The sequence below is a fragment of the Cervus elaphus genome, chromosome 11 (assembly GCF_910594005.1).
Source record: "Cervus elaphus chromosome 11, mCerEla1.1, whole genome shotgun sequence".
Classification (NCBI taxonomy): domain Eukaryota; kingdom Metazoa; phylum Chordata; class Mammalia; order Artiodactyla; family Cervidae; genus Cervus; species Cervus elaphus.
Genome location: NC_057825.1, coordinates 101,932,178 through 101,955,896, shown reverse-complemented (window position 1 = coordinate 101,955,896; position 23,719 = coordinate 101,932,178). Strand labels below are relative to the sequence as shown.

General features: G+C 40.8%; 1 protein-coding gene and 2 pseudogenes across 6 annotated transcripts in view; 1 reads left to right on the top strand and 2 right to left on the bottom strand.

The window, feature by feature from the left end:
• Window positions 1-4,140: 4,140 nt before the first annotated feature.
• The window catches only part of ANAPC1 (anaphase promoting complex subunit 1), a 100,166-nt gene continuing 80,587 nt past the window's right edge, over window positions 4,141-23,719 (top strand). For 5 of the 6 annotated variants that reach the window (XR_006343702.1, XM_043918781.1, XM_043918782.1 and 2 more), the window contains exons 1-13: window positions 4,141-4,407; window positions 6,667-6,903; window positions 7,893-8,054; window positions 10,833-10,884; window positions 11,096-11,196; window positions 12,669-12,751; window positions 13,742-13,815; window positions 15,518-15,663; window positions 16,313-16,533; window positions 17,200-17,409; window positions 20,060-20,155; window positions 22,505-22,595; window positions 22,688-22,753. Coding sequence is in view for 5 of the 6 variants with exons in the window: in XM_043918781.1 (XP_043774716.1) it covers window positions 6,691-6,903; window positions 7,893-8,054; window positions 10,833-10,884; window positions 11,096-11,196; window positions 12,669-12,751; window positions 13,742-13,815; window positions 15,518-15,663; window positions 16,313-16,533; window positions 17,200-17,409; window positions 20,060-20,155; window positions 22,505-22,595; window positions 22,688-22,753 (1,515 nt within the window). In the remaining variant the exon portion in view is untranslated. The remainder of the gene's footprint in view (window positions 4,408-6,666; window positions 6,904-7,892; window positions 8,055-10,832; window positions 10,885-11,095; window positions 11,197-12,668; window positions 12,752-13,741; window positions 13,816-15,517; window positions 15,664-16,312; window positions 16,534-17,199; window positions 17,410-20,059; window positions 20,156-22,504; window positions 22,596-22,687; window positions 22,754-23,719) is intronic. The other variant, XM_043918783.1, reaches the window with a different exon arrangement.
• Window positions 11,577-12,352, bottom strand: LOC122702548 (annotated as a pseudogene).
• LOC122702547 lies at window positions 21,026-21,428 on the bottom strand (annotated as a pseudogene).

Sequence of the window (23,719 nt, the reverse complement as noted above, 5' to 3'; positions counted from 1 at the left end):
GTGCTGAGCAACATGTTGGAAATACATTTAAGGGCCAAGTTCTTGAAGTTTGCTGGGGAACTGAGATGGTGCCTGTAAGAAAGTCCACTCAGGACACCCCACACCTTAGGGGAAGCACCAGTCTCAGGTAGTTTCTTGGGCAACGTAGATGGTGCATGGAAGAGCCTCCATTCAGTGTACTGAACAGCATGCTGGGAGTACAGGTGTAAACTCTTGGGGGACCATGTGTCAGGTGAAGCAATCCATTTGGAATACTGCATTGAACATAAGTGCGCTGGTATAACTGCTGCTGCTGCTAAGTCACTTCAGTCGTGTCCGACTCTGTGCGACCCCATAGACATCAGCCCACCAGGCTCCCCCATCTCTGGGATTCTCCAGGCAAGAACACTGGAGTCGGTTGCCATTTCCTTCTCCAATGAGTTAAAGTGAAAAGTGAAAGAAGTTGCTTAGTCGTGTCTGACTCTTAGCGACCCCATGGGCTGCAGCCTACCAGGCTCCTCCATCCATGGGATCTTCCAGGCAAGAGTACTGGTATAACTAAGTGACAGTTAGACAGGAATCCAGTTGCTAAAAAGACTCACCAGATCCAACTCCTACAGTTTGCTACAGAAACAGGACACAATATAACAACAGCAGTAAGTTAATATGCATCACAGTTAATGGTTGTTTTACTGTAAGGATTCTAGAGAGACCAGGCACAGGATCCTTTGTCCACCCTTTCTGGAAGATGTGTGGCCAGATGCACTCCCTCTCTTGGATTAGGAACCACTGGGAACTCTTCGGAACCAGGGAGCCCCAAAGAGAAGTTCAGCTGGGGATTTTTTATATGTCAGGGGTCACCTAGGCATACTCCCAAGGCATTACTGGCTTCAACAGCAGCGCCCTCTAGGGGTCACACCGGTGGATGGACATATTCACTCAGTCGTGTCCAACTCTTCCACCCCATCAACTATAGCCTGCCAGGCTCCTCTATCCATGGGATTTTACAGGCAAGAATACTGGAGTGGGTTGCCATTTCCTTCTCCAGGGGATCTTCCAACCCAGGGATTGAACCCAGGTCTCCCTCACTGCAGGCAGAGTCTACCATCTGAGCCACCAGGGAAGCCCTGGGGTCTCACTGAGGCCATGTGCAAATCCTGTAACTCACTGTTTTTTGTTTTGTTCTTTATTGAAAAATTTTTTTAAAAATTATAGTTGATATACAATGTTGTGTTAGTTTCAAATGTACTGCACAGTGATTCAGTTATACACAAACTACACACATATACTTTTTCAGATTTTTTTCCATTATAGATCATTAGAAGATATTGGATATAGTTCCTTGTGTTGGACAGTAGGTCCTTGTATCTCACTGTTTCCAATAAACAGCACTGACAAGCTGGTACAAATCTCTCTCAGCCTCCTCAATCCCACAAATCAACATTACTAATGAGTAGGCTTCATGCCCTGACCAGGAGCCAGGGCCATGAAGAAACTTTAGCTGAATAGCTCAGGTTAATTCCAGGCTCTCCCAGAACAATGGCTTCCATAGTCATTGCAAAACGGTATAAGGAAAAGTTACCATTTAGTATTGTGAACATGATAGTGGAATAAAACTATTTCTTCTTGTGGTTTCGGGAGCTCTTTGGCATGAAAATTCATTCTATAGGCAAAACAACAACAACAATAACAACAGCAATAAACCACCCACACGGGAAGTAAAATTGTCAGACTCAGAAAAGGGATGGTGCTGTTTAAAGATGTCCCTCTAGTGACTTCCCTGGCAGTCCAGTGGTTAGGACTCCGCACTTTCACTGTTGGGGGACACGGGTTCATCCCTAGTCAGGGAACTAAGATCCTGCATGCTATGTGGTGCAGCAAAAAAAAAAAAAAAAATCCTTGAAAGAACTAAATTTTTTTTTTTTAAAGCACCGTTCCCATCCAAAAATAAATTAAATGGAAAGTCCTGTGTTTTAGGAAACTCTAGTCCTGAGAAACATCGTAGGCTGAGGCCATGGAGAGGCATCTTGAGGAGAATTTACGAGCAGACGAGGGAACACTCGGGGGAGAGCCGGGTGAAGCCTTTCAGTGACTGTATTCACAGCCCGGACGACAAGCAGCACAGGACACCCTCTGTGGGCTGTGTTCCCTAGAAACTAGGGCTGGAGGCAGATTTGATGAGAGCTGATGCTTCAGCCCAAGAGAGAGGACAAAGGCAAGGGGAAATGGAGCAGGGACGGGTAAGAAGCACCGCACTGGCTGCTGCCAGAAACTCAGCTGACCGCTGGGCAGGCGTGCCTGCTCGGCCACAAAGGAGGGCTCCTGGCAGGCTGTGCAGAGAAACCGCGCTGTGGAATAGTCTGGCAGAGGGGAAAGCAAGGGGATTCGTTTCTTAGGTTCCTACCTGCCTTGTTCCTGTGGATCAAAATCTGCCTCGATCTAAATTTGCTCTCTGGTGGCTCAGACTGTGAAGAATCTGCCTGCAGTGCGGGAGACTCGATCCTGCACAGATCCCTGGGCGGGGAAGATCCCTTGGAGAAGGGAATGGCTACCCGCTCCAGTATTCTTGCCTGGGAAATCCCAAGGACAGAGGAGTCTGGGGGACTACAGCCTATGGGGTTGCAAAGAGTTGAGCACGACTGAGTGACCAACGGTAACACACTAAATTCGCTCTCTACACTTCTGGGTTTATGCCTTTATCCCCTTCAGAAGGCAACTCACACACCTAGTGAGGAGGCACCTCCTCCAAGTCTGGCAGTGGCAGGAGAATCCAGTGCCCCAGGGAGTGTGACCTTGGCCTGATGACACAGGGAAGCCAGGGGAGAAGGCCTTGTGACTGGTGGTGGGGACCACAGGGCTGGTGGAAATATAGGGCCCATGTAGCATCAGGCCGTGGTGGTGGTTGAGGCAGGACAATAGGAGATGGTGGCACTCAGAGACTCCCTGTTGGAGTAAAGCCTTCTGAAAAAAAGGCATTTGAACCAAACCCTAAAGGTCAACATTTTAAATAAAGAGATGAGAATGAACCAATATACCAAGGCTCCAAGGTTAAGGTGTGTCTGGAGACTGTAAGTAGAGAATTTTAGGGAAGACATAGAAGTTTCAGGCAACTTTATATTTCTGCATAAAGTATTTGAACTTTACTTCTTAGGCCTATTAGTCCTTTTAACCTAGCAAGGCCACACAGCTCAAGAAAGTTGTTGTTTTCACAAGCCTGATATTTTACAGTTGACTTCACAGACAGGGAGGAAGGGGTAAAGCAGAGGTTTTTAACTTGGGCCTACGAATCACTTGGGGAAATTCTGTGGAGCTCAATTATTAGGAGCAATGTTTTCTTTCTTTTTTTTTTTTTTTTTTAGGAGCAATGTTTTCATTGAGGACCTCTGGAGAAGGGGATAACAGAGGACGAAATGGTTGGATGGCATCACCGACTCAATGGACATGAGTTTGAGCAAGCTCCAGGAGATGAAGGATAGGGAAGCAGGGCGTGCTGCAGTCCGTGGGGTCGCCAAGATTTGGATACGACTGAAGGATTGAACAACCATACTTTTCATCAACTTTTCAAGGGGTCCAGACGTCGGAAGGGTTAAAGTGCACTGGTAGAGGGAAAAATCAGTAGATTCACCACCCTTCCTCAAGCCTGGAGGCACATACCTCCCATTTGGGGGTCAGGAGAGGAGAGGGAAACTGGCCAGAAAATCTTCTTATTCATAGTTAGGAGGCAGGTCAGGTTGGAATTGACACGAAGTGGAGATCTGGACCCAGGAAGGTCCTATTCAAGTACAGACCCTAGCAGAGGTAGTCTTGCTTTGGGTCACAGCGGCTACGCTACAGAAGGTGCCTGTGCTTAGTCGTTCAGTTGCATCCGACTCTTTGCGACCCCATGGCCTGTAGCTTGCCAGACTCCTCTGTCCATGAATTTTCCAGGCAAGAATACTGGAGTGGGTTGCCATTTCCTTCTCCAGGGGATCTTCCCGAGCTAGGGATCGAACCCATATCTCCTGTGTTTCCTGCATTGTAGGCGGATTCTTCACCCACAGAGCCTTGGGGAAAAGAAGATGCAAGTACCCAGCAACTTCAGCTCCGCGCATCCTTCCCGCAACTGCGCAGGCGCTAGAGCCGCGGGCTCGCCGAGCTCCTGCCGAAGCCCCACCCCGGCGCGAGGCACGACGGGAAAGTCAAGATGGACGCGACCATTTGAACGTCTCGGGTGAGAGGTTCTCCCGCACGCCTTCCTGTTGTTAGCAGTCGTGTCCGCAGCTGCCGCCCAGTCTTCCTCCGGAACAGGGGAGGGAGAGGGAATGAGAAGCTGCAGTGGCCGAGGAGTCGCCGTGACCATCCCCGCCGCTACTCTTGGGCCCTCTCGGTCCCCTCGCCTCCGGAGAGCAGCCGGGGCTCGCCGCGCCTGACGCGTCCCGAGTCACACAGGTGTGGTCCCGGGCCCGCCACGCCTGGTGGCTCGTCGCGTATCCCGTAGTGCTAACACTCGCCCCAAGGCCTACCCGCTCCCTGATCGGGAGGGCTGGGAGCTCGGCACGGGCCCTGAGCACGCGCTGCAGCCATGGGGACCCCAGTTTGCGGACTGGGCTTTCCGGGGATGCATCCATCTCCCTGTTACGCTCCGAGCCGGCTTCTTTCCTGAGCTCAGCGCGAAAGGGGTCTCAGCTTCCATGTGGGGTCTCAGCTTCCATGTGGGGGTCTCAACTTCTAGGTCGGCCCCTTGCCCTTCTTAAACCAAGTTCTGAGGCTCAAGCTTTTAGCCTGATAGATTCACCTGACTCTAGAGGGGTCGGGGGAAGCTCTGCTTTTTTGCACTCTCAAGTTGTCTTGTGTGTGCACTTGAATTTAGTCGAATTTACTCTTGGAGCAACTTTGTGGTTACCTCTGGCAGGGTAGTTTTTGTTGCTATTAAGCAAGGCTGATATCTTGATACATAGCATATCAGTTTAATACAGTACTTTCGTCTGTAGCTCTTTATGTTGCCCCCTGGTAAGTAAAAACACGTAAAAAATTGGGGAGATTGCAAAAGTATTAAATATGTTCTCGTAAATAGTACAAAAATATTGTACTGTGAAAATACTCTATAATTAATAGTTTTGTAATTTTCTAAGTTTTAATAGAATAGTGTTCCAAAATTGCACAACTGAAGTAGGATAAACTCGCCAGTCAGTTCTTTAATGTTTGTTATTCTGTTGATAGGAAGACCAAATGAATTTTGTTGTTTTCTTGTAAGTTTTATAAGGTACTATTTCAGTTATATCCCAAGTTCTAGTCTTCTCAGTTCTGAATTTTAGCGGAGAAAAATAAATGTTTTGATTATGACATACAGTTGTGTCAGGAATAGCATTTAACTCACAGCAAAATAACTTTGACCCTGGAGGAGCTGCATAGGAATTACAGGGGCTTTGAGATAGTGTAGGAAAAAAAAAACCCAAAAAGACCTCAGATGGGATGAGAGATATGTCAAATTTAGTTAAACTTTTAATTGTGAGTGCTGTTCCAAACACTGTTTATGGTACCATGGTTAAATGTTGGTTTTGTTATATGTGTTTGAGGATTTCAGCTTAGACATGCCACAAAATCCATATTTAGGATAGGTATTGTCTTGGAGAGAAAACTGGCATCTACCTTATCTACCATTATCATACAGTGAATTTTACTGGCTGCCGGTTACTGTATGTAGAAATGTTTTGGAAGTAAAGGAGCATGTTTCCACCCACAGCTCATCCACATCTTTATAGTGATGAGCTGTACTGTAAATAGATTGTATTAATTAAAAGCTAGGACTCATAAATTTGCTACAAGTGTGGCTATCCCATGGCCAGAGTTCTTCATGCTTTGGTTTCCTGTGTTTGGCCCTCAAATTGGAATTGATTTTAGTTATATGTTCTGGTCGCCTGGGGTGTCATAACTACTGGTGACATTTGACAGTTTATTAGGTCTTTTGTGGATTGATCGGTCTTCCCTGGTGGCTCAGACTGTAAAGAATCCGCCTACAGTACGAGAGATCTGGGTTTGGTCCCTGGGTTGGGAAGATCCCCTGGAGAAGGGAATGGCTATCTGCTCCAATATTTTGACCTGGAGAATTCCATGGACTGTACAGTCCGTGGGGTTGCAAAGAGTCAAACAGGACTGAGTGACTTTCACTTTCATCTGTGGATTGGACAGCTGAAAGGAGTAGTTCAACTTACGATGAATTAGAAGTAATATGAGGTTTTTGGGTTTTTTGGTTTGTTTCATTCCAACATGCCAGTGATCCTTGAAATGTGTTTTTCAAATTAGGTTTCAGCGGAAATGAACAGACATGACCTTTAATGTTAAGAAGCGGGGCAGTCATGGGACCATAAAGTGCAGCTTGTCTGAATGCTTCATATGTGAAATGTGGAAAAGCTAGTGTGTAGTAGTGTGAAACATGGGAAAGATGTTGTGGGACATAGTGCTCATTTCAACCTGGTGGTTTCCTTCAGTGCTAACCTTCTGTTGGTCCAACTGAAATGTGCCGATAACTAACCATCTGAGAGTCAGATCTGGAACGACCTTTGATGTTATTAATTACTTGTACACTTACAATATAATAGGATTATTTGACACTCATCTAAGGATTAATGATGCTTCTGTAAACTTTTATGACATTTTATTCTGGTTTTGACTCCAGAAGCTGACTACAATGTATTTGAATTCATACAGAAATAATGTTGATATTTGGAACCCATGTCGAACTTCTATGAAGAAAGGGCAACAATGATTGCAGCCGGGGATTTGCAGGAATTTGTTCCATTTGGTCGAGACCACTGCAAGCACCACCCTAATGCTTTGAACCTCCAGCTTCGCCAGCTTCAGCCCGCCTCCGAGTTATGGTCTTCTGATGGTGCTGCTGGCCTGGTGGGATCCCTTCAGGAGGTTACCATCCATGAGAAACAGAAGGTTCCATTAAGTTTCTTTCCCATAATATTTTTGAAACATAGAATGTTGTGATCTACTTGTAATTTAAGACTACCTGCAACTGAGAAAGGAGTATAATGGTATTTCTAGGGTAGTGGCTTAACCACTACTGAAATTTGGTAATTTCAGTCAAGACTAACGTAATGACTTCATTGTATTATGGTGTCATAACCATTTATTTAGACATGGAACTCATGGTTTTATAGTAAGTATTATGATTATGGCCCATTCTAAACCTCTTTCTCTTCACTTAGTATGTGGGGACCAGATATCATGTTGTTTGATTAGATGGTAGAGTTAGACATGATCCCTGCTCCAGAATAAAACTTACATGTTTCTAGAGGCTAAAAAAAGAAAAAAAAGCCACATAACTAGATATAGTAGTTCTTAAATAGGGGAATGAGACGTTAGCATGTGTCAGAAAATCAGTCTTCCCACCTTATTCCACTTAGGATACCACAATCTCAGGGAGAGGAAAGTCTATGTAGTTAGAAATCTAAACCTTTCTTTCTCCTGTTTAATTTTAATGAGTGGGCCCAGGGACAGAAGTTGAATGTAGCTGTGAAGCAGGGAAATCTGCCCTGTGAATAAACTGCCCCAGTGATTCCCACGTGCACCTCACTGCCCCTCTCCATCACTTCTCCCTACACTTAATATACCTTTTTAGTTTCCCCCAGCATGTTGGTTTCATTTGGGGATCTGCAGACATGGGGTCTGCAGACATGTTTATGTTTTGGAGAAATAATATGATAGTATAACATGAAACATCCTATAAGATATATAATGCACATACCCAGACACCCTACTTTGTTAATCAGTTTCTAAAAGTTGGGCTTGGAGTGTGTCTTACTCCACAGGCAAAGAGAGAGTAGGAGACTTGTATCTGGATAATTATTTGATTTAATTAGTAATTCTTGCTCCATACTGTTGAAAAAGTGCTTAAACATGTCTTGCATGTATTATGTTTTAAGGAGAGCTGGCAGTTAAGGAAAGGTGTCAGTGAAATCGGAGAAGAAGTGGATTATGATGAGGAACTCTACATGGCTGGAAACATGGTTATCTGGAGCAAAGGAAGTAAAAGCCAGGCATTGGCTGTTTATAAGGCATTTACAGTTGACAGTCCTGTTCAACAGGTGAGTTGATTTGAATTTTAGCATTTGATTATTTAATACTTAACAATTTTTGTCCTAAAATTTAACAGAAATAATAAAAACAGCACAATGATCCCAGCAGCTGGGTGTACATTTTAAGTTTTATTTGTTTTCTATATCATCACATTTTTTTTACACTATCCTTTGTCAGTCAGTTTTTTTCCACTATCCTTTTTCACGTGCTGCAGTCCACGGGGTAGCAAAGAGTCAGATACAACTGAGGGACTGAACTGAACTTGTCAGTTTAATGAGTATTTAAACACTGTTCTTGAGTGATTAGATTCATTATTCTCTAAAAATTTCTAAGACATTGAGGGTACAAAGAATACTTTAACACATGATGATTATAATTGATTGCAGGTATTCAATAATACCTACTTCCTAGTGATAATCGGAGAGAGAAAACCCTAGTTGCTTTCGTTGCAGTTAGATATTGCACCTATGTCTGTTCTGAAAATTGGTAATTAAAGAGAAGGAATTAAGTATTTGCCCTTCCTTTTTAGGAAGACATGCAGTTTTTCTCCCTTATTTGTGGAAGAATGCCAACTAATAAAAATAGAAGGATAGAGTTAAAAAAGAAATCATCATTTTGTAACCTCCAGTGTAATAATTGATTCAGAAAAGGATTGTTAATGAATAGTAACACTCTTGGGTGAAAAGACATTACCGTGCACCAGGGTATTACTCTGTGGGTTACTTGCTAATATAAAGGAACAGATGTATCTCTATTTTAGAGATATCTGTTGGTCTCCATTTCCACCAGATGATTCTTTGCTATCATTAATAGTGGGACAAAGGAATACTATACTGCAGCTATAATGCAGTGTATGTTGTCATCCTCTCAGTTCTTCCCAAGATTATATAATGTGAGCATCTAATGCAGCCTTCCAGTTATAGAGAGTATGGGGACTAGAGGGTAAAATTTTAAAGTATCGTGAGATGAGGAGTGGGTTGGAGGTATAGATGAAACAAGAATGGCCAGAGGTTGATAATTATTGAAGCTGGCTAATGAGTATTCATTGTTACTCTGTTTACTTTGTATTTGAAATTTTCCATTATAAAAAATAGAAGGAAAAAAAACACTACAAGAAAACAATTGTATGAATTCAGAATATGGAACAGTCTACATCCTGGCCTCTTTAAAAAGTTAGTCAAGGAGCAGGAAAGAAAGATGGGGGCTGTTCTAGACTAGAAGAGGCTAAAAGGACATCACCAAATGCAGTATTTTTTGAATGCCGTTAAGTGAACTTTGAATCTTGGTTTGAGAACCAGCTGAGGCTGGTGCACTGGGATGACCCTGAGGGATGGGATGGGGAGGGAGGTGGGATCGGGGTTCAGGATGGGGAACACGTGTACACCCGTTGCGGATCCATGTCAATATATGGCAAAACCACTACAATATTGTAAAGTAATTAGCCTCCAATTAAAATAAAGAAATTTATATTAAAAAAAAGACATTCTTGAGAAAATCTGAAAATGGACTGGATATCAGGTGCTAGTAGAAAATTATATTTTTTTCCTCAAGTGGTATGACAGTTTGTAGGTTAAACCTATAGGTTTAATAGGAGTATGTCTTCAGTTCTAGGAAATAGATGATGAGGTGGAAATACATGATGACGGGTTTAGGGGTGAAGTGATGATGAGTGCAATTTTCAAACAGCACCTCCCCACTCCCCACGTCCTTTCTTTTCCTCCCACATCCTTATGTATAGGAATGCACACATAAACAGATATACCAAAGGTTAGTAATAACCATCAGATTTAGGTGAGACAAATGTTTACTGTACTGTTCCAGCTTTTCTTACTGAAAGATTTTAGGATATCAAGTTGAAGGGAAAATGAAAGCATTTTTGGTAGTTGACTTAATTGTTAGCCTATTGACAGAAGGTTTCAGAGGCTGTTTATTCATGTGAAGTTCCTCATTTGTAAACACTGAAATCATATCTCGACACTGCTTTTTTTCCCTGTTAACTATTTTATGCTGAGTGTTGTACTCTTATAACAATTTATTAGAAAGGGTAAAGTGAATTATTCCCAAATTTTAGACGATGTGTAAAAGCATTTCTGTAGAGGAGTGCTGAAGTCAGTGATCTTTTTGATAATTTTCTCCCCATGTAACATTGTAAATGTATTTAATGCCACTGAAGAATGGTTAAAATGATAAATTTTATGTTATGTATGTTTTACCATAATTAAAAAGGCACATGAAAATGCCTTTAGATAATTTCAGTGTGATTGTCAAGCATGCCAGTTAAAGTTTAATGGTTTTTAAAAGTTTTCCTGCTATATACGTACGTGTACACAAACACACACACGCGCACACACACATTTGTAAAAGGAGCATTTAAGGACAGATTTCTAGGTGTGTCAAAGAGGGATAAGATCATTAGGTGAGTCTGGAGATTATGAAATAGCTTGGCAGTTTTCATCTTTTACGATAATCTGTAGCTTTGTATAGGATATAGGATTTACTATAGGTTGAATCTCTATTTGAATTCACTTTTGCTTCAAAGCTTCTATCTAGTAGGTTTGTTGATTTCTGTCTTCCCTTTTCTTTTCATAAAACTTATTAGCAGACATAGTTTATCTTAAAATAGTTACCATTAGTCTAATTTTATCTTATTTTTCCTCATTCCCATATGTATGTGTTGAGCTGATAAGGTGGGACAGTTATGTAGGTGACACTGTTATTTAGATATTAATTAATAGGTTATTATTTAGATACCATTTTCTTAAGTAAGCATTTTGTTTTGATTTTAGGCATTGTGGTGTGACTTCATTATATCACAGGATAAGTCTGATAAGGACTACAGTAAGTTTCTTTTTGAAATTTTATTTGATCTTATGATTCCAAATGTTTATCTTATTTTTTTTGTTCAGTCAAAATAAGTAGCCACTAATAATAGTGGCTTAGCTTGAGCATTTTTATGTTGTTCATTAAAGAATTTGTGCTATTGGGAATTGTAACTTGTATTTGGGAATCTTTTTTGAAAAAACGTGCATATATCGTACTCCCTTTTCAGGTAGTGATGAAGTGGAAAAATGTATATGTATATTGCAAAGCTCATGTATCAACATGCATAGCATAGAAGGAAAGGATTACATAGCTTCTTTACCTTTTCAGGTAAGTTTGAGTGTTTCAATCTTTTTGTGTTTTATTGGAGATTTTTCTTGAATTAATTGATTTCAGAGGTACTGCTACTCTCACATTGTGTAATTCAAATGTTATTTTTACTGAAATAAAATAGCTAAAGTTTAGCAGCTGTAATTGCTTGCCATTTCCATCCTTTGCCTAAAAAGTAAATTATCTAGTGAAGTGAATTATGATATCTTTTCTGGGAATTTTTTTTTTTTCAGTTTAAGTGACATATGTAAGAAATCACTTTGGTTATACTCAACCACTTGAGCAATATTAGTTTTTTTCCTGTTTCTCATCGTCTTTTTTCATGCCCTAGTGCAGTCGTTAACACTTTATTTTTTTTTAATTTTTATTTTTTTACCTTATGTACAAGTCTCTGTTTATTCATAATTAGATATAGGTTATTTTTATAGTTTTATTTTTGTGTACAGATTTGCTTAACAATCACTCACTTTCTAGGCCAGGTTCTGGTAACTGAAGAGCCTTTATAAGTAGTTTATATTGTCTAGACCCAAGGTATGCAGCAAACCCAGTCTGGAGCAAAATGGGAAATAACATCTTTCTAAACACAGGCTTAGAAATCCTAATCCAGTAGTTGAAGATGTTTCCTTTCTCTGGTAGCAGGGCTGAATTATATCTAGCTGCTAGGCCACCATTCACAGGGATAGCCAAAAAAACAGGGTACAGGCCAGCGAGAACAAGACCAACCAATCCACCTCCTGTTACGGTGCAGGTTTCACAATGCAGATCACCTGTATTCAAAGGTAAACTTACAAAACCTTTATAAGATACATTTGCTGTCAAAAATGGGATCACTGCCATTGGTAAGCCAGCGCTATATGAGCCTGTGACACATATAAGATGTGTCGAAAAAGACTATTTGCTATTAGGCCACAGAGACAGCATTAAGTCCAACATATGTTGATCCATTTTCAGGCAGATTCCTTTCTGCTTCTGGGAGTTGGTTAATTTTTCTGGCTATGATATCAATTAAGTTCTCCTTGATGACAGTACCATCTGGTTCATGATTTTTCCTCTTGAGCCTTACGCTCGCCTCCGTGTAGCCGCGGCCTGGGCGGGTCTCCCCCGGCCCCGCAAGGGCTCACGCCACGCTCCGCTCGAGTCCCCCGGGCGCGGCCATGTGGGCGCCACGTGACCGGCCGAGGCGGGCGCCAGGTCGGAGCCGGCGGCGGATTGGGTTTCCGGGGCAGTCGTTACACTTGAATCACATTGTCACTTTGATACTGATATTAGCCACTGGTGGGAATATTAGATCAAACTTCTCTTCCTTATATTTGATTTTCTCTTAGATTTCCTTGTTAGAATTACAGATTGTTAGTCTGCAAAACTCTTATTAAATTGGAAGAAAAATCTAATGTTCTATATTGTTTTATAAAAACATGTTATAAAGAATAGTTTCTTTTACTTCTGTTTTTCCTCACCCTTTTACCAAATAGGTTGCAAATGTCTGGCCCACCAAGTATGGATTGCTGTTTGAACGAAGCAACTCTTCATGTGAGGTTCCTCCAGGCCCACCCAGGTATGCAGGTCAGAATATGATTCCTTGGGCTTTTTCTGTCCGTTCTTAGGTAAAATTGCTTACCCAAAAGTTTGGGATGATGATAATTTCCGTGCTGTCAGTGCAGATAGATGCCTTTTTCTCTCATCTCATCATTGTATACTTACGAGTTCTATTGGTACTTCTCTGGCACGTAATTATCTACAGCTTTTTTCCCCCAGGTAGTAAAACTGAGCAAACTCTTGGCTTAAAGACAGTAAGACTCAGTTCTTAGCTCTGCCATTTTTTTCCATCGTGTTACTTTGGGCAAATCATTAGCTTTGGCATTAGTTTCCTTACCTGTTAAAGGAACAACACTCAAAAACCAAACAAACCAAACAAACAAAAAGGAAGAATACTGTCTTTACTTGTTAGGTTTTATGCAGAGTTTTAATGAGCTAATGTATATAATCTTTGACATAGAGCTTCATAGTCTTAGGTGTGTAATAAGTGGTAATGTGGTAATTAGCTTGTCTCCCTAATGAGCTGTCAGCTTGCGAAAGGGCAGGAACATACAGTATCTGTCAGTATGGTGCAAGGAGTAGATACTAAGTTTGAAGAAGATTGCTTACAGATTTTGATCTCTTTCTGTGTTCAGATAGGAGGTCTGTTTTTTTCCTTTTTTTTCAGTCACTCTTTAAAAAGCAGCCATTTAATTTACCTGAAGCATTTATTCTTCTTCCTTTTTTAAAGTACACTCCTTAATAAATAGGTCTAGGGGACTACATTTCTTTCCTAGCTGTCAGAGACACAGTGCCACTAAGAACAGTGTATTTAAACAGTGGCTGGCCTGCGCCCCTCTCTCGGTTGGTCCTGTGAGGTGGTGACTCTGCTGTGGGTCCTCCCTGGGCGGAATGAGTGTGTGCTGAGTGTGTGTGCAGACTCACTCTGCATGAGGGAGACCCCCAGCAGCGTGTCAGAGCTGAGGGGTCGCGCTCAGGTCAGTGACTGGTGCTCCTCTGTCCCCACTAGGGAGCCCTTACCCACTCTGTTCAGCATGTTGCACCCGCTGGACGAAATCACGCCTCTTGTCTGCAAGTCTGCAAGTAAGTGTGTTTTTATCAATTCTTTTACGTAGACTCTTATTAGAGTTTGGGAGTGGGGAGGAAATAAAGGAGGTTATAAAAATTTGATTTGTTTTATAAAGATAAAATAATTTAAGCATTAAAAGATAACTTTAATTATGAAAATAATTCACATGAATTAGTTCATTGACTGTCCTGGTATTAACTTTAAACAACTTTTCTTTTAGTGAAAATAGAGCTGGGAACACTGACAGATTCTCTAACTTACCTGTGGATGACTCTGTACTCTGTTTCTCAGTAATTAATAATAGATGAACAGCACTTAGATAAACTAAAACTTCTTTTTTCTGGAAACAAGAAATGGAGGGCCTTAGACCTTTACGGTGTAAATTTTAATATTTTACTTACCCTGCTCATAATATCATAATTTTCTGGGACTCAATTCTTTAATATTTTCTAGAGGTACTTCTAGATGCTTATTTTAAAATTTTACATGTGACCAAACATAGGTTAATAACAATAATGATACTTGAAGGCTAAAAAAAAAAAACCTACGTTCTTTAACCAGTTTTACTAAGGACACAGTCCCAAGTATGTATTCTGAAATACCACTGAGATTTTTATCTTCTCTATCAGGGCTTGCCAAACTACAGACAAATCCAGCTTATTTTCCTAAGCCTTCCGAGCTAAGAGTGGTTTCAACCTTTTTAAAAGGTTGTAGGAAAAAGTGAAACAAATTACGTGACAGAGTCAGTTTGTGGTCTGCAGTGCCTAAACTATTTACTCTTTGGCCTTATACAGAAAAAGTTTGTTGATAATTCTATATAATACTGCTAACAGCTACAAACAACCTAAGCACACATGTCAGAGCATATGGTTGAATGATATGCAGCCATTATTGATCATGTTTTTGAATAATATTTAATAATCTCAGGAATTGCTTATTCATGTTAAGTAAGGTACAAAACTAAATGCAATATGATTCTCATTTTGTAAAAACAAAAAATGTGTTTGTATAGGAAAACAAAACTAGGAGGAATGCTCCTAAATATTTTAGTAATAGTTATTTTGAGTGGAATTATGAGTGATTTTTCTTTCTTTGTAATGTACTTTTTAATTTTATAACCCAATTCTTTAAAAATTTTTAAATATTTTAACCGAGAGGAAAACATTTTGGAAACTGTCTAATAAGGATATATAAACTTGTTTGTGCTACTATAGATGTAAAAGCTGAATTCACTAGGAAAAAACTTATTTTTGCATGTCTTCCCAGTAAACCAGAAACAGTAGTGTGTTGTTTAGCACTGTTTGAATGGTTACCATAGAGGACAGACTTCATACAGAAGAAAAGAACCACTAAGGAAGTCAAATTTGGCAGAATAGTTGATTGAAATTTATGAATAAGTCAGTTATTAAAGGAATCATGGACCTTTTACCTGTGGTTGATGAGTTTAATGGCTTAAATTCATTAACATTTAAGTACATGTGTGTGATATAAAAGCTCATAACATTGTCATCTTTAATATGTTTGAAGAAATTGATGCCCAAAGTAAATGTATTAAAAATGGAGAGTTAATTATGTCATATTAATATATTAATGGATTTTATGCCTTAATTACCTTGATTTTTCTGTGTCTTTAGGAATTGCAAGAAGTCACTTCATAAACAACAGTCTTGTGAAGCCCATTGTCCTATACTTGATCATTTCTGTTTTATCTTTAAGGTCTTTTTGGTTCATCACGGGTGCAGTATGTTGTAGATCATGCAATGAAAATTGTCTTTCTCCACACCGATCCCTCCATTGTCATGACCTATGACACTGTTCAAGGTCTGCATTCTGTGTGGGCTCTCCGGAGAGTCAAAACAGAGGTAAGGGTGAAGGCAAGTCACTTCTTAACAGAAAAAGATAGTTAATACTGAAAACTTGCTCTTTTTTTTTTTTTTTTGCTGCTCATTAAAAATTATTTTAAAAATTTGTTTAGTTTTAATTGGAGGATAATTGCTTTACAGTATTCTCTTGGTTTCTGCCATACATCAGTATGAATCAGTCATAGGTGTATATGCATCCCCTCCCTCTTGACCCTCCCTCCCCCCTCCCGCCCCATCCCACCCCGCTAGGTCGTCACAGAGCCCCAGTCTGAGCTCCTGAGTCAGACAGCAAGTTCCCACGGGCTGTCTGTCTGACATATGGCCGTGTGTGTGCTTCCATGCTGCTCTCTCCATTCGTCCACCCTCTGCTTCCCCTATCCCGTGTCCACAAGTCTGTTCTCTATGCCTGCGTTTCCACTGCTGCCCTGCACATAAGACTCACCAGCACCATACCACCTTTCTAGACTCCATATATATGTGTTAATATATAATATTTGTTTGTATGTTTTTAGAAGACTCACTTGTGAAATAAATTGAGTATCTTAGGAAAAAAAAATGTTATGTCTTTAATAACTGGCAACTACCCTGCAAGGAAATTGCCCTTCTAATCTGATTATTATCTCCCCGTCCCCCTTCATTTTGACTTAAGGAAGGGAATGTTGTTTTAAAGTTCTCTGAACAGGGGGGCACCCCCCAGAACGTGGCTACTAGCAGCTCGCTCACAGCACACCTCAGAAGCCTCTCCAAGGGCGACTCTCCCGTGGCTTCCCCCTTCCAGAACTACTCCTCCATCCACAGCCAGAGCCGCTCCGCCTCCTCACCCAGCCTGCACTCCCGTTCACCTTCCATTTCCAACATGGCAGCTCTCAGGTGGGACTTCAGTGTGGACGTGTTTCCTTGTTTTAAAAGATACCTTCTTTTTAAACTTTCTGTTGTGATTGGAAGGATTTAAAATTTTTCCTGACAGCTCCTGAGAACCTTTTAGAAAAAAAAGCAGTATGCCCATTGAGCTATTTTTACCAAGATTCCAGGCCTGCTGTGTTGCCTTGCCAGTGAGTCATATTTAGAAGCTGCCAATTCTTGTTACGAGTGCCGCATTCTTACCACTGCTTGGCAGCAGTTTGGTGAATATTAATTCCTGAGATATTTTGGTACTATTTTCTTTTGTCTTAGTTTGCTTTAGCTTTTGTTTTTATTAGTATCTGCATAATCTGGGTTTTGTTCATATGTGTATGTCTGAGTACCTAAGAACATAGTTTAGACTTTTTTGAATAATTTAAGCAATTCCTTTTCTGAGGCAGAAGATGAACCGATTTTCAGTTAAAAAAAGCATTATTCCAGCAGGAGTTCTAAATATTTAGAGTATAATGGAGCATGTTAACAAACCATTGAAGTAGCTGTTCTTTTTCAGTTGTATTCCGACTGGGCTTCTGCCTTGAGTGTCCGCTTGAACACACAGGGTTTGGAAGCCCTGTTGGACCGTGTGTGGTGTCGGCCCGCGTTACTAACTGTGGTGCCCTCTTCTCTGTTTTGCAGCCGTGCTCATTCTCCTGCCTTGGGAGTGTACTCTTTTTCAGGGGTGCAGAGGTTCAGCCTTTCAAGCCACAGTCAGTCTCCAAAGAGACACAGCTTTTCTCATTCTCCAAGTAGTAATTCTAATGGCTCCTTTCTTGCACCAGAAACAGAGCCCATTGTTCCGGAACTTTGTATCGACCACTTATGGACAGAAACAGTTCCTCGCCTGAGGTTTGGAGTATATATTTTCATATTGAAAGAAAAATGATGCTAAAAGTTTTAGAAAATACTTGATATTCTGTGTAAAGCTTCTTGCTTATAAGCAGTTACAAATACTTACAAAAATGCATAGAAATATCTATTAAAGGCTACCTCAGTTTCAGTAGAGAATATTAGTGATATTAATATGATCATGAAAATATACTTTTGTCATTTCCTATTTCTTCCTTAACTTTTAATAGTAATCTCTCCCATTTGAAATGTTTGCTGATTTAGGGCAAAACAGTTAATTTGTGTAGTTTAGGCAACTTGGGGTTTTATAGCATTTTTCTTAAGTTTTGTCTTTGTTAGTTGAGTATCAGCTGTTCTTCTGTGAAACACCACTTAGACCTCCGTTCTACATGACCTTCCTCCCTTTATGTTCTCTTTAAGCATTCATTCAGTCAGTGCCAGTGTGTGTGTTAGTGGCTGTGGTTTATCAGCAAACAGGTCACTGTTGCTGTCCTCAAAAAGAGACAGCTGGAGGGTGGTGGCGCTGCAGATCTTCAGACAGGGCTTTGAGAAGACAGCTGGGTGTTTTCTGGGTGGGTAAGTGGACAGGACACAGTAGGTAGAAGGGATCAGGAGAAAAGTTAGGAAGTGTGAATGTGTGGTATGTTCCAGGAGTTAAAAATACTGTCAGCTTGTTTATGTAGGAGAAGGGGAAGAGACTGAGAAAGAGGAGGTGGAGAGAGAGAGCCGTTTGGGCTGTTCTGTCTCGTGAAAACTGTAAGGAGGTGCTGTATGTGTGGTCATAAGTACAGGGGGAAGAGCAGTCACTTAACAGTGGTGACTGAGGTGGATTGGAATGTATGGAGTGTGTAGAGGTTCGGTTCCTGGGGTTCCTGGAGGGCCTGTGGATGAACAGGGGTTCTAGGAACCCTCTGGGATCAAAGATAGTAATCAAAGGTACATGTGGTGTCTAGGCCTTTTCTTTAGGAGAGGGTTTAACATTCATTAGATTGCCAGTCTGTGATCTGAATAGTTACAACCAGGCTGTGTAGAGTCAAAAAGGGCTAGGGACTAAAGTCCTGGGACCTTAACGTTTGGGGATGAGGTTGGTGAAAAGAGGGAAAGTTGCTGCAGACAAGACAGAGCAAGGGAGGTCAGGCGGGGGAAGCAGCAGGACAAGTCATGGAACATGAGAAAGGAGACTTTTGAGATGAAGGTGTCATTTTCGTCACCAGTAAAGTGTGGCAGTGAGAGGTGGGCTCAGCGAGGCAGTCCCTGCTGGCAGTGAGTTCCCTGGTGACCTGTCCAGAGCACCTTGGGTGGGGTAGGGTGTAGTGGAATGGGGTGGAAAAAGTCAGTGGGGACTGAAGGGGTGAACATGGATACACAGACTGTCCACGGAGTCCTTTGAATGGGAATGAGGATCCAAAACTAGCTAGAGGGCATCTCAGGGTCCGGGGAGAGTTTCGTTCTTCCTGAACTATGTTAGAGAAATCATCTTCCTCTTTGCCCCTAAATACCTCTGTGTTTCTCTAGAAAGAAAGGACACTTTTTAACTTAACCGTTCTACCGTTTTTACAGTTAGCTAAGCGACCAGTAAGTCCCTCATATAATCTGATGTTTTAGTACATCTTTGTATTTAAAGACTCATTTTAACATGAGAGAGTAGGCTGCAAAGATTACATACCCAGAGCAGGAGAGCATTGAAAATACGGGGAAGAGGAAGTGATTGATGGAACAAGAAACCAGACGGGAGCTCAGGAGGAGAGACTGGCCCTGGGGAGAAAGAAGGTGATGACTGTCAGATAGGCTGCACTGGGGCTCCAGTGAGATGGAGGCCATACCCGTGCTCTTAGGCCAGCGGGTCAGTGATACTGGAGGAAAGTGAAGATGTGAGTACAGGGTTGAAGTAGGCTCTAGTTTTGTTCCTTATATATAACATAAAAATTCCCTGTATTTAAAAATCATTTGTCTTGGGACTTCCCTGGTGATCCAGTGGTTAAGACTGCATGCTGCCAATGTGGGGTGGGGGCTGGGGTCAAGGTTCGATCCCTAGTCAGGGAACTAAGATCCTATGTGCTGCATTGTATGGCCCCAAATTTTAAAAAATAAGTAGATGGAAAGAAAATACTGTCACTAAAAGAAAAAAAAAGTCATTTCTCCTTAAATACTTCATTGTTAAGTTGGATATATTGCAGATGCTTAATTTACAGTTTCAGTCCTCTGCACCACTCTGCAAAGAAACTTTTGAGAATAGAGAATTTTGGGTATGGTTTAAAAAAAGAGAGGTGAAGTGGAACCTAATCTTAGAGAATAAGGATAGATTGGAGAGGTCATATTATAAAAAGTCTGACACCTTAGACCTTGTAAGAGATAGGAATTCAAGTTTGCATTACTTTGGCAGTAGACAACTAGCATAATGTAGAATTAAAAAGTCTGTAGGTAATGGTTACATTTATTGTAATTTTCCCCCAAAAAGCTATGCAGTGGACTCAGAATCAGAGCTGAGAGGAATCTTAGAGATAATGTTCAGTTCTTAGAAGTGCTTTTGTGTCTTCAAGGTTATTGCTTGGCCCAATTAGTATTTCTTGTATTTTCAAAAACTTATTAATATCTGAGGTAGATTTTTAAGCCAGTGCCACCATTTTCTTTATTAATATATCTATTACAGGAAGAAAAATTCACAGGCCTCTAAAGTCTTTATTACATCTGACCTATGTGGGCAGAAGTTCTTGTGCTATTTAGTGGAGTCCGAGCTCCAGTTACGGTAAGTGTGTTTATGTTTCTCGTTTAATCAGTGTAAATAAATCTGTGTTTAGGGCTTAGTTGCTTAGTTGTGTCTGACTCTTTGTGACTGTCTGGACTGTTGGCTGCCAGGCTACTCTGTCCATGGAATTCTCCAGTTAAGAATACTGGAGTAATGAAAAAAAAAAAAAGAGTACTGGAGTGGGTTGCCATTTCCTTCTCCAGGGGATCTTCCTGACCCAGGGATTGAACCTGTGCTTCTGTCTCTAGGGCTGGTCTTTCTTTTCTTTTTTCTCTTTCTCTTTTTTTTTTGGTGGGGCATAATAACTTTATTGAACTAATTTATATACCATAAAATTAACATGTTTTAAGTGTATAATTAAGTGATTTTTAGTAAATTTACAATTGTGCAACATCGCCACAATCCAATTTTAAAACGTCCTCTATCACTTTTGAAAGATCTTTTGTGCTTGACTTCAGTCAGTCTGTGTTCCCATTCCCAACCTCAGACCACCAGAATATAGACTTTCTGCCCCTGAAAATTTGCCTTTTCTGGATATTTTATATAAACAGAATCATACAACAGATAGTTTTTTGTGTCTACCACCTTCTTTCACTTGGCGTGTTTTTTAGGACCTACCACGTTGTAACATGTATAAACATTATTCCTCTTACTGTGTAGTATTATATAAACGTACCACATTTTGTTCATTGGTTGATGGACATTTGGTTTGTTTCTACTCTTGACCATTGTGAGTTATAGCACTGTGATCATTGGAGCCAAAGTCTTTGTGTGGACATACGTGATTCATGTACATAGATAGGTAGATAACTAGGAGTGGATCAAATGATAAATTCATTGTCAGCTTTTTTTTTGGTCCTCTGAGGCATTTTATTTATATGTATTACATCCCTGGAAAAAGAATCCAAGGATTTTCCCTCCTGTGTGTTTTCGTCACTTCCTCATGGTCCATGATGCCAGCTGAGGTTGTCAGTACAGTGAAACCAAACTGACGGGATGGGAGCAGGTTATTCTGCCATTTTTATAGATCTTTGAGTTGCACATCAAATCTGGGGCCGATCACTCCACACTTACTTAGCCTGCCTGTGAGGTTCACAGCAGTTTGCCCAGCCCTGTGATCATCAGTGATTTCGAATTCGCCAATGTAACCATGCTTCGTCATCACAGTTAGAAACCTGACGATGACTTTGGCGCATGGCCTCACAAGGACCTGGCGTTTGCCTCTCTTTTCAGCACTGTTGGTACTCCTGAGAACTTCAGCCAGGACATTCATGTGGACCTTTCTGGCGGCACGGAAAGATTCTGGAAAGAGGACTCACTGTCAGCTTTTAAAGAAATTGCTAAATTTGTTTTCCAGCTAAATTGCACCATTTTACATTCCGCCCAGCCATTTTTGAGTGTTCCAATTTTTCATCCTTGACAACATTTGATATTGTTATTTTCTTTTGATTGTAGCCATTCTGGTGTGTTTGAAGGGAATTTGCATTTCTCTGATGACTTGTGATGTCGAGCATCTTCTAAAGTGCTTATTAGCCATTTGTTTATCTTCTTAGGTGAAATATGTATTCATATATTTGCCAATGTATTGACCCTTTAATTTTGAAATTGTTACAGATCATAGGAAGTTGTAATGTAGTACTTGTTTCCCCAAAGGTAACATCTTACATAACTACAGTGCATTACCAAAGCAAGGAAATTGACATCAGTACAGTCCACAGACCTTGTTCAAACCATCAGGTTTACATGTACTCATTTGCGTGCGTGTGTGTGATTCAATGAAGTTTTCTCACGTGTAGACGTCTGCAGACACCACAGTTGAAATTCTGAACTTCTTTATCACCTCAAAGATCTCCCTCATGCTAGCTACCCTTTAGAGTCACATACATCACACCCTGGACTTCCCAGGTGGCTCACTGGTAAAGAATCCGCTTGCCACAGGAGATGCAAGAGACAGAGGTTCGATCCCTGGGTTGGAAAGATCCCCTGAAGGAGGAAATCGTAGCTCACTCCAGTATTCTTGGCCTGGAAAATCCCATGGACAGAGGAGCCTGGTGGGCTACAGTCCATGGGGTCGAAAAAAGTTGGAACGACTGAGCGACTAAGCATGCACGTCACACCCACCTCCCACTGTCCCCAATCCCTGGCAGCCACTAATCTGTTCTGTCTCTGTACTTTTGTCATTTGAAGATCTTATATAAATAGTAAGTAACTTATATAAATAGTGAGTAACCCAATAGTAAGTAACCTTCTGAAATGGGCATTTAACAGTCAGCCCAATACCCTTGAGTTAAGTATAAGTACAGGTTTGTTGCATGTATCAATACTGTGTTTTTTAATTTGAATGTTTAGATGTGTAAAGTTTCAGGAGAGTAATGATAAAACGCAGCTCATCTTCGGCTCTGTGACCAACATCCAGGCAAAGGATGCGGCGCCAGTGGAGGTAAATGCATTTCTTGAGAGGTTGAAAGTCTTTGTACTTTAATAATTTGCACAATTGGAAAAAAAATTTTTTTGCTTTTTTTTTTTCCCAAGAAGATAGACACTATGCTGGTCCTGGAAAGCAGTGGAAACCTGGTGCTGTATACAGGAGTGGTGCGGGTAAGTAACACACAGCACCCCATGCTGTTAGTAGGACTGCTGCTTTAATTATTATTTTTTAGTGTTAGTTTGATATTAAAATTTGTTACCTCATGACTGTGGAATTTGGCAGATTTCTGTAAGAGTTGAAAATGAACCCTTTGGTTTACGTTGAACCTAACTTGGAGTACTTCCCTGGTGGTGATAAAGAACCAGCCTGCTAGTGCAGGAGATGCAGGTTTGATCCCCAGGTCGGGAAGATCCCCGGGGAAGGAAATGGCAACCCACTCCAGTATTCTTGCCTGGGAAATCCCATGAACAGAGGATCCTGGTGGGCTTTAGTCCATGAGGTTGCAAAGGAGTTGGACATGACTTAGCGATTAACCAATAGCAACTTAGAGGTCTAGGTCTCATTGGTCATTAGATGGATTACATTATGAACACAGTGCAGTTGGGGAAGCTTCAATTAATGTAAATAAATTATTTTTTAATAAAAGGAGAAAAGGTTAACTGAAGTTTTATAAAGAATGTAGTTTTAAAATTAATGTATGGTCAGGTTTGTTAACCCTCAAAGTTTTAGGAAAGTTGAATTACGTCAGATGTATACCATGTAGTATGTTGGCTGTCTCTTTTTAAACAGTTGTGAAATTTTTATACAGAACAATGTAAATTTTACATGTGTAAATTATGGAATTTAAATATACACAATTTGAAGAATAATGAAGTGAACATTCATATACCCAGGTTAGGAAATAGGATGTTGCCCATAGTTTTACAGTCTCCTGGTGGTCTTTCCCCTGTCATCCTCATCCCCCGGAGGTAGACAGTGTCTTTTCTTGTGATAAATGAGTCCCTGGTTTTTTGTTCCTAGATTTTGGAATTATATCACTAAAGAATAAATTGTTTCTTTGTATCTGAATTTTCATATAAATGAAACATACCATATACTCTTCTGACTTGACTATTTTGCTCAATATTAACATTATT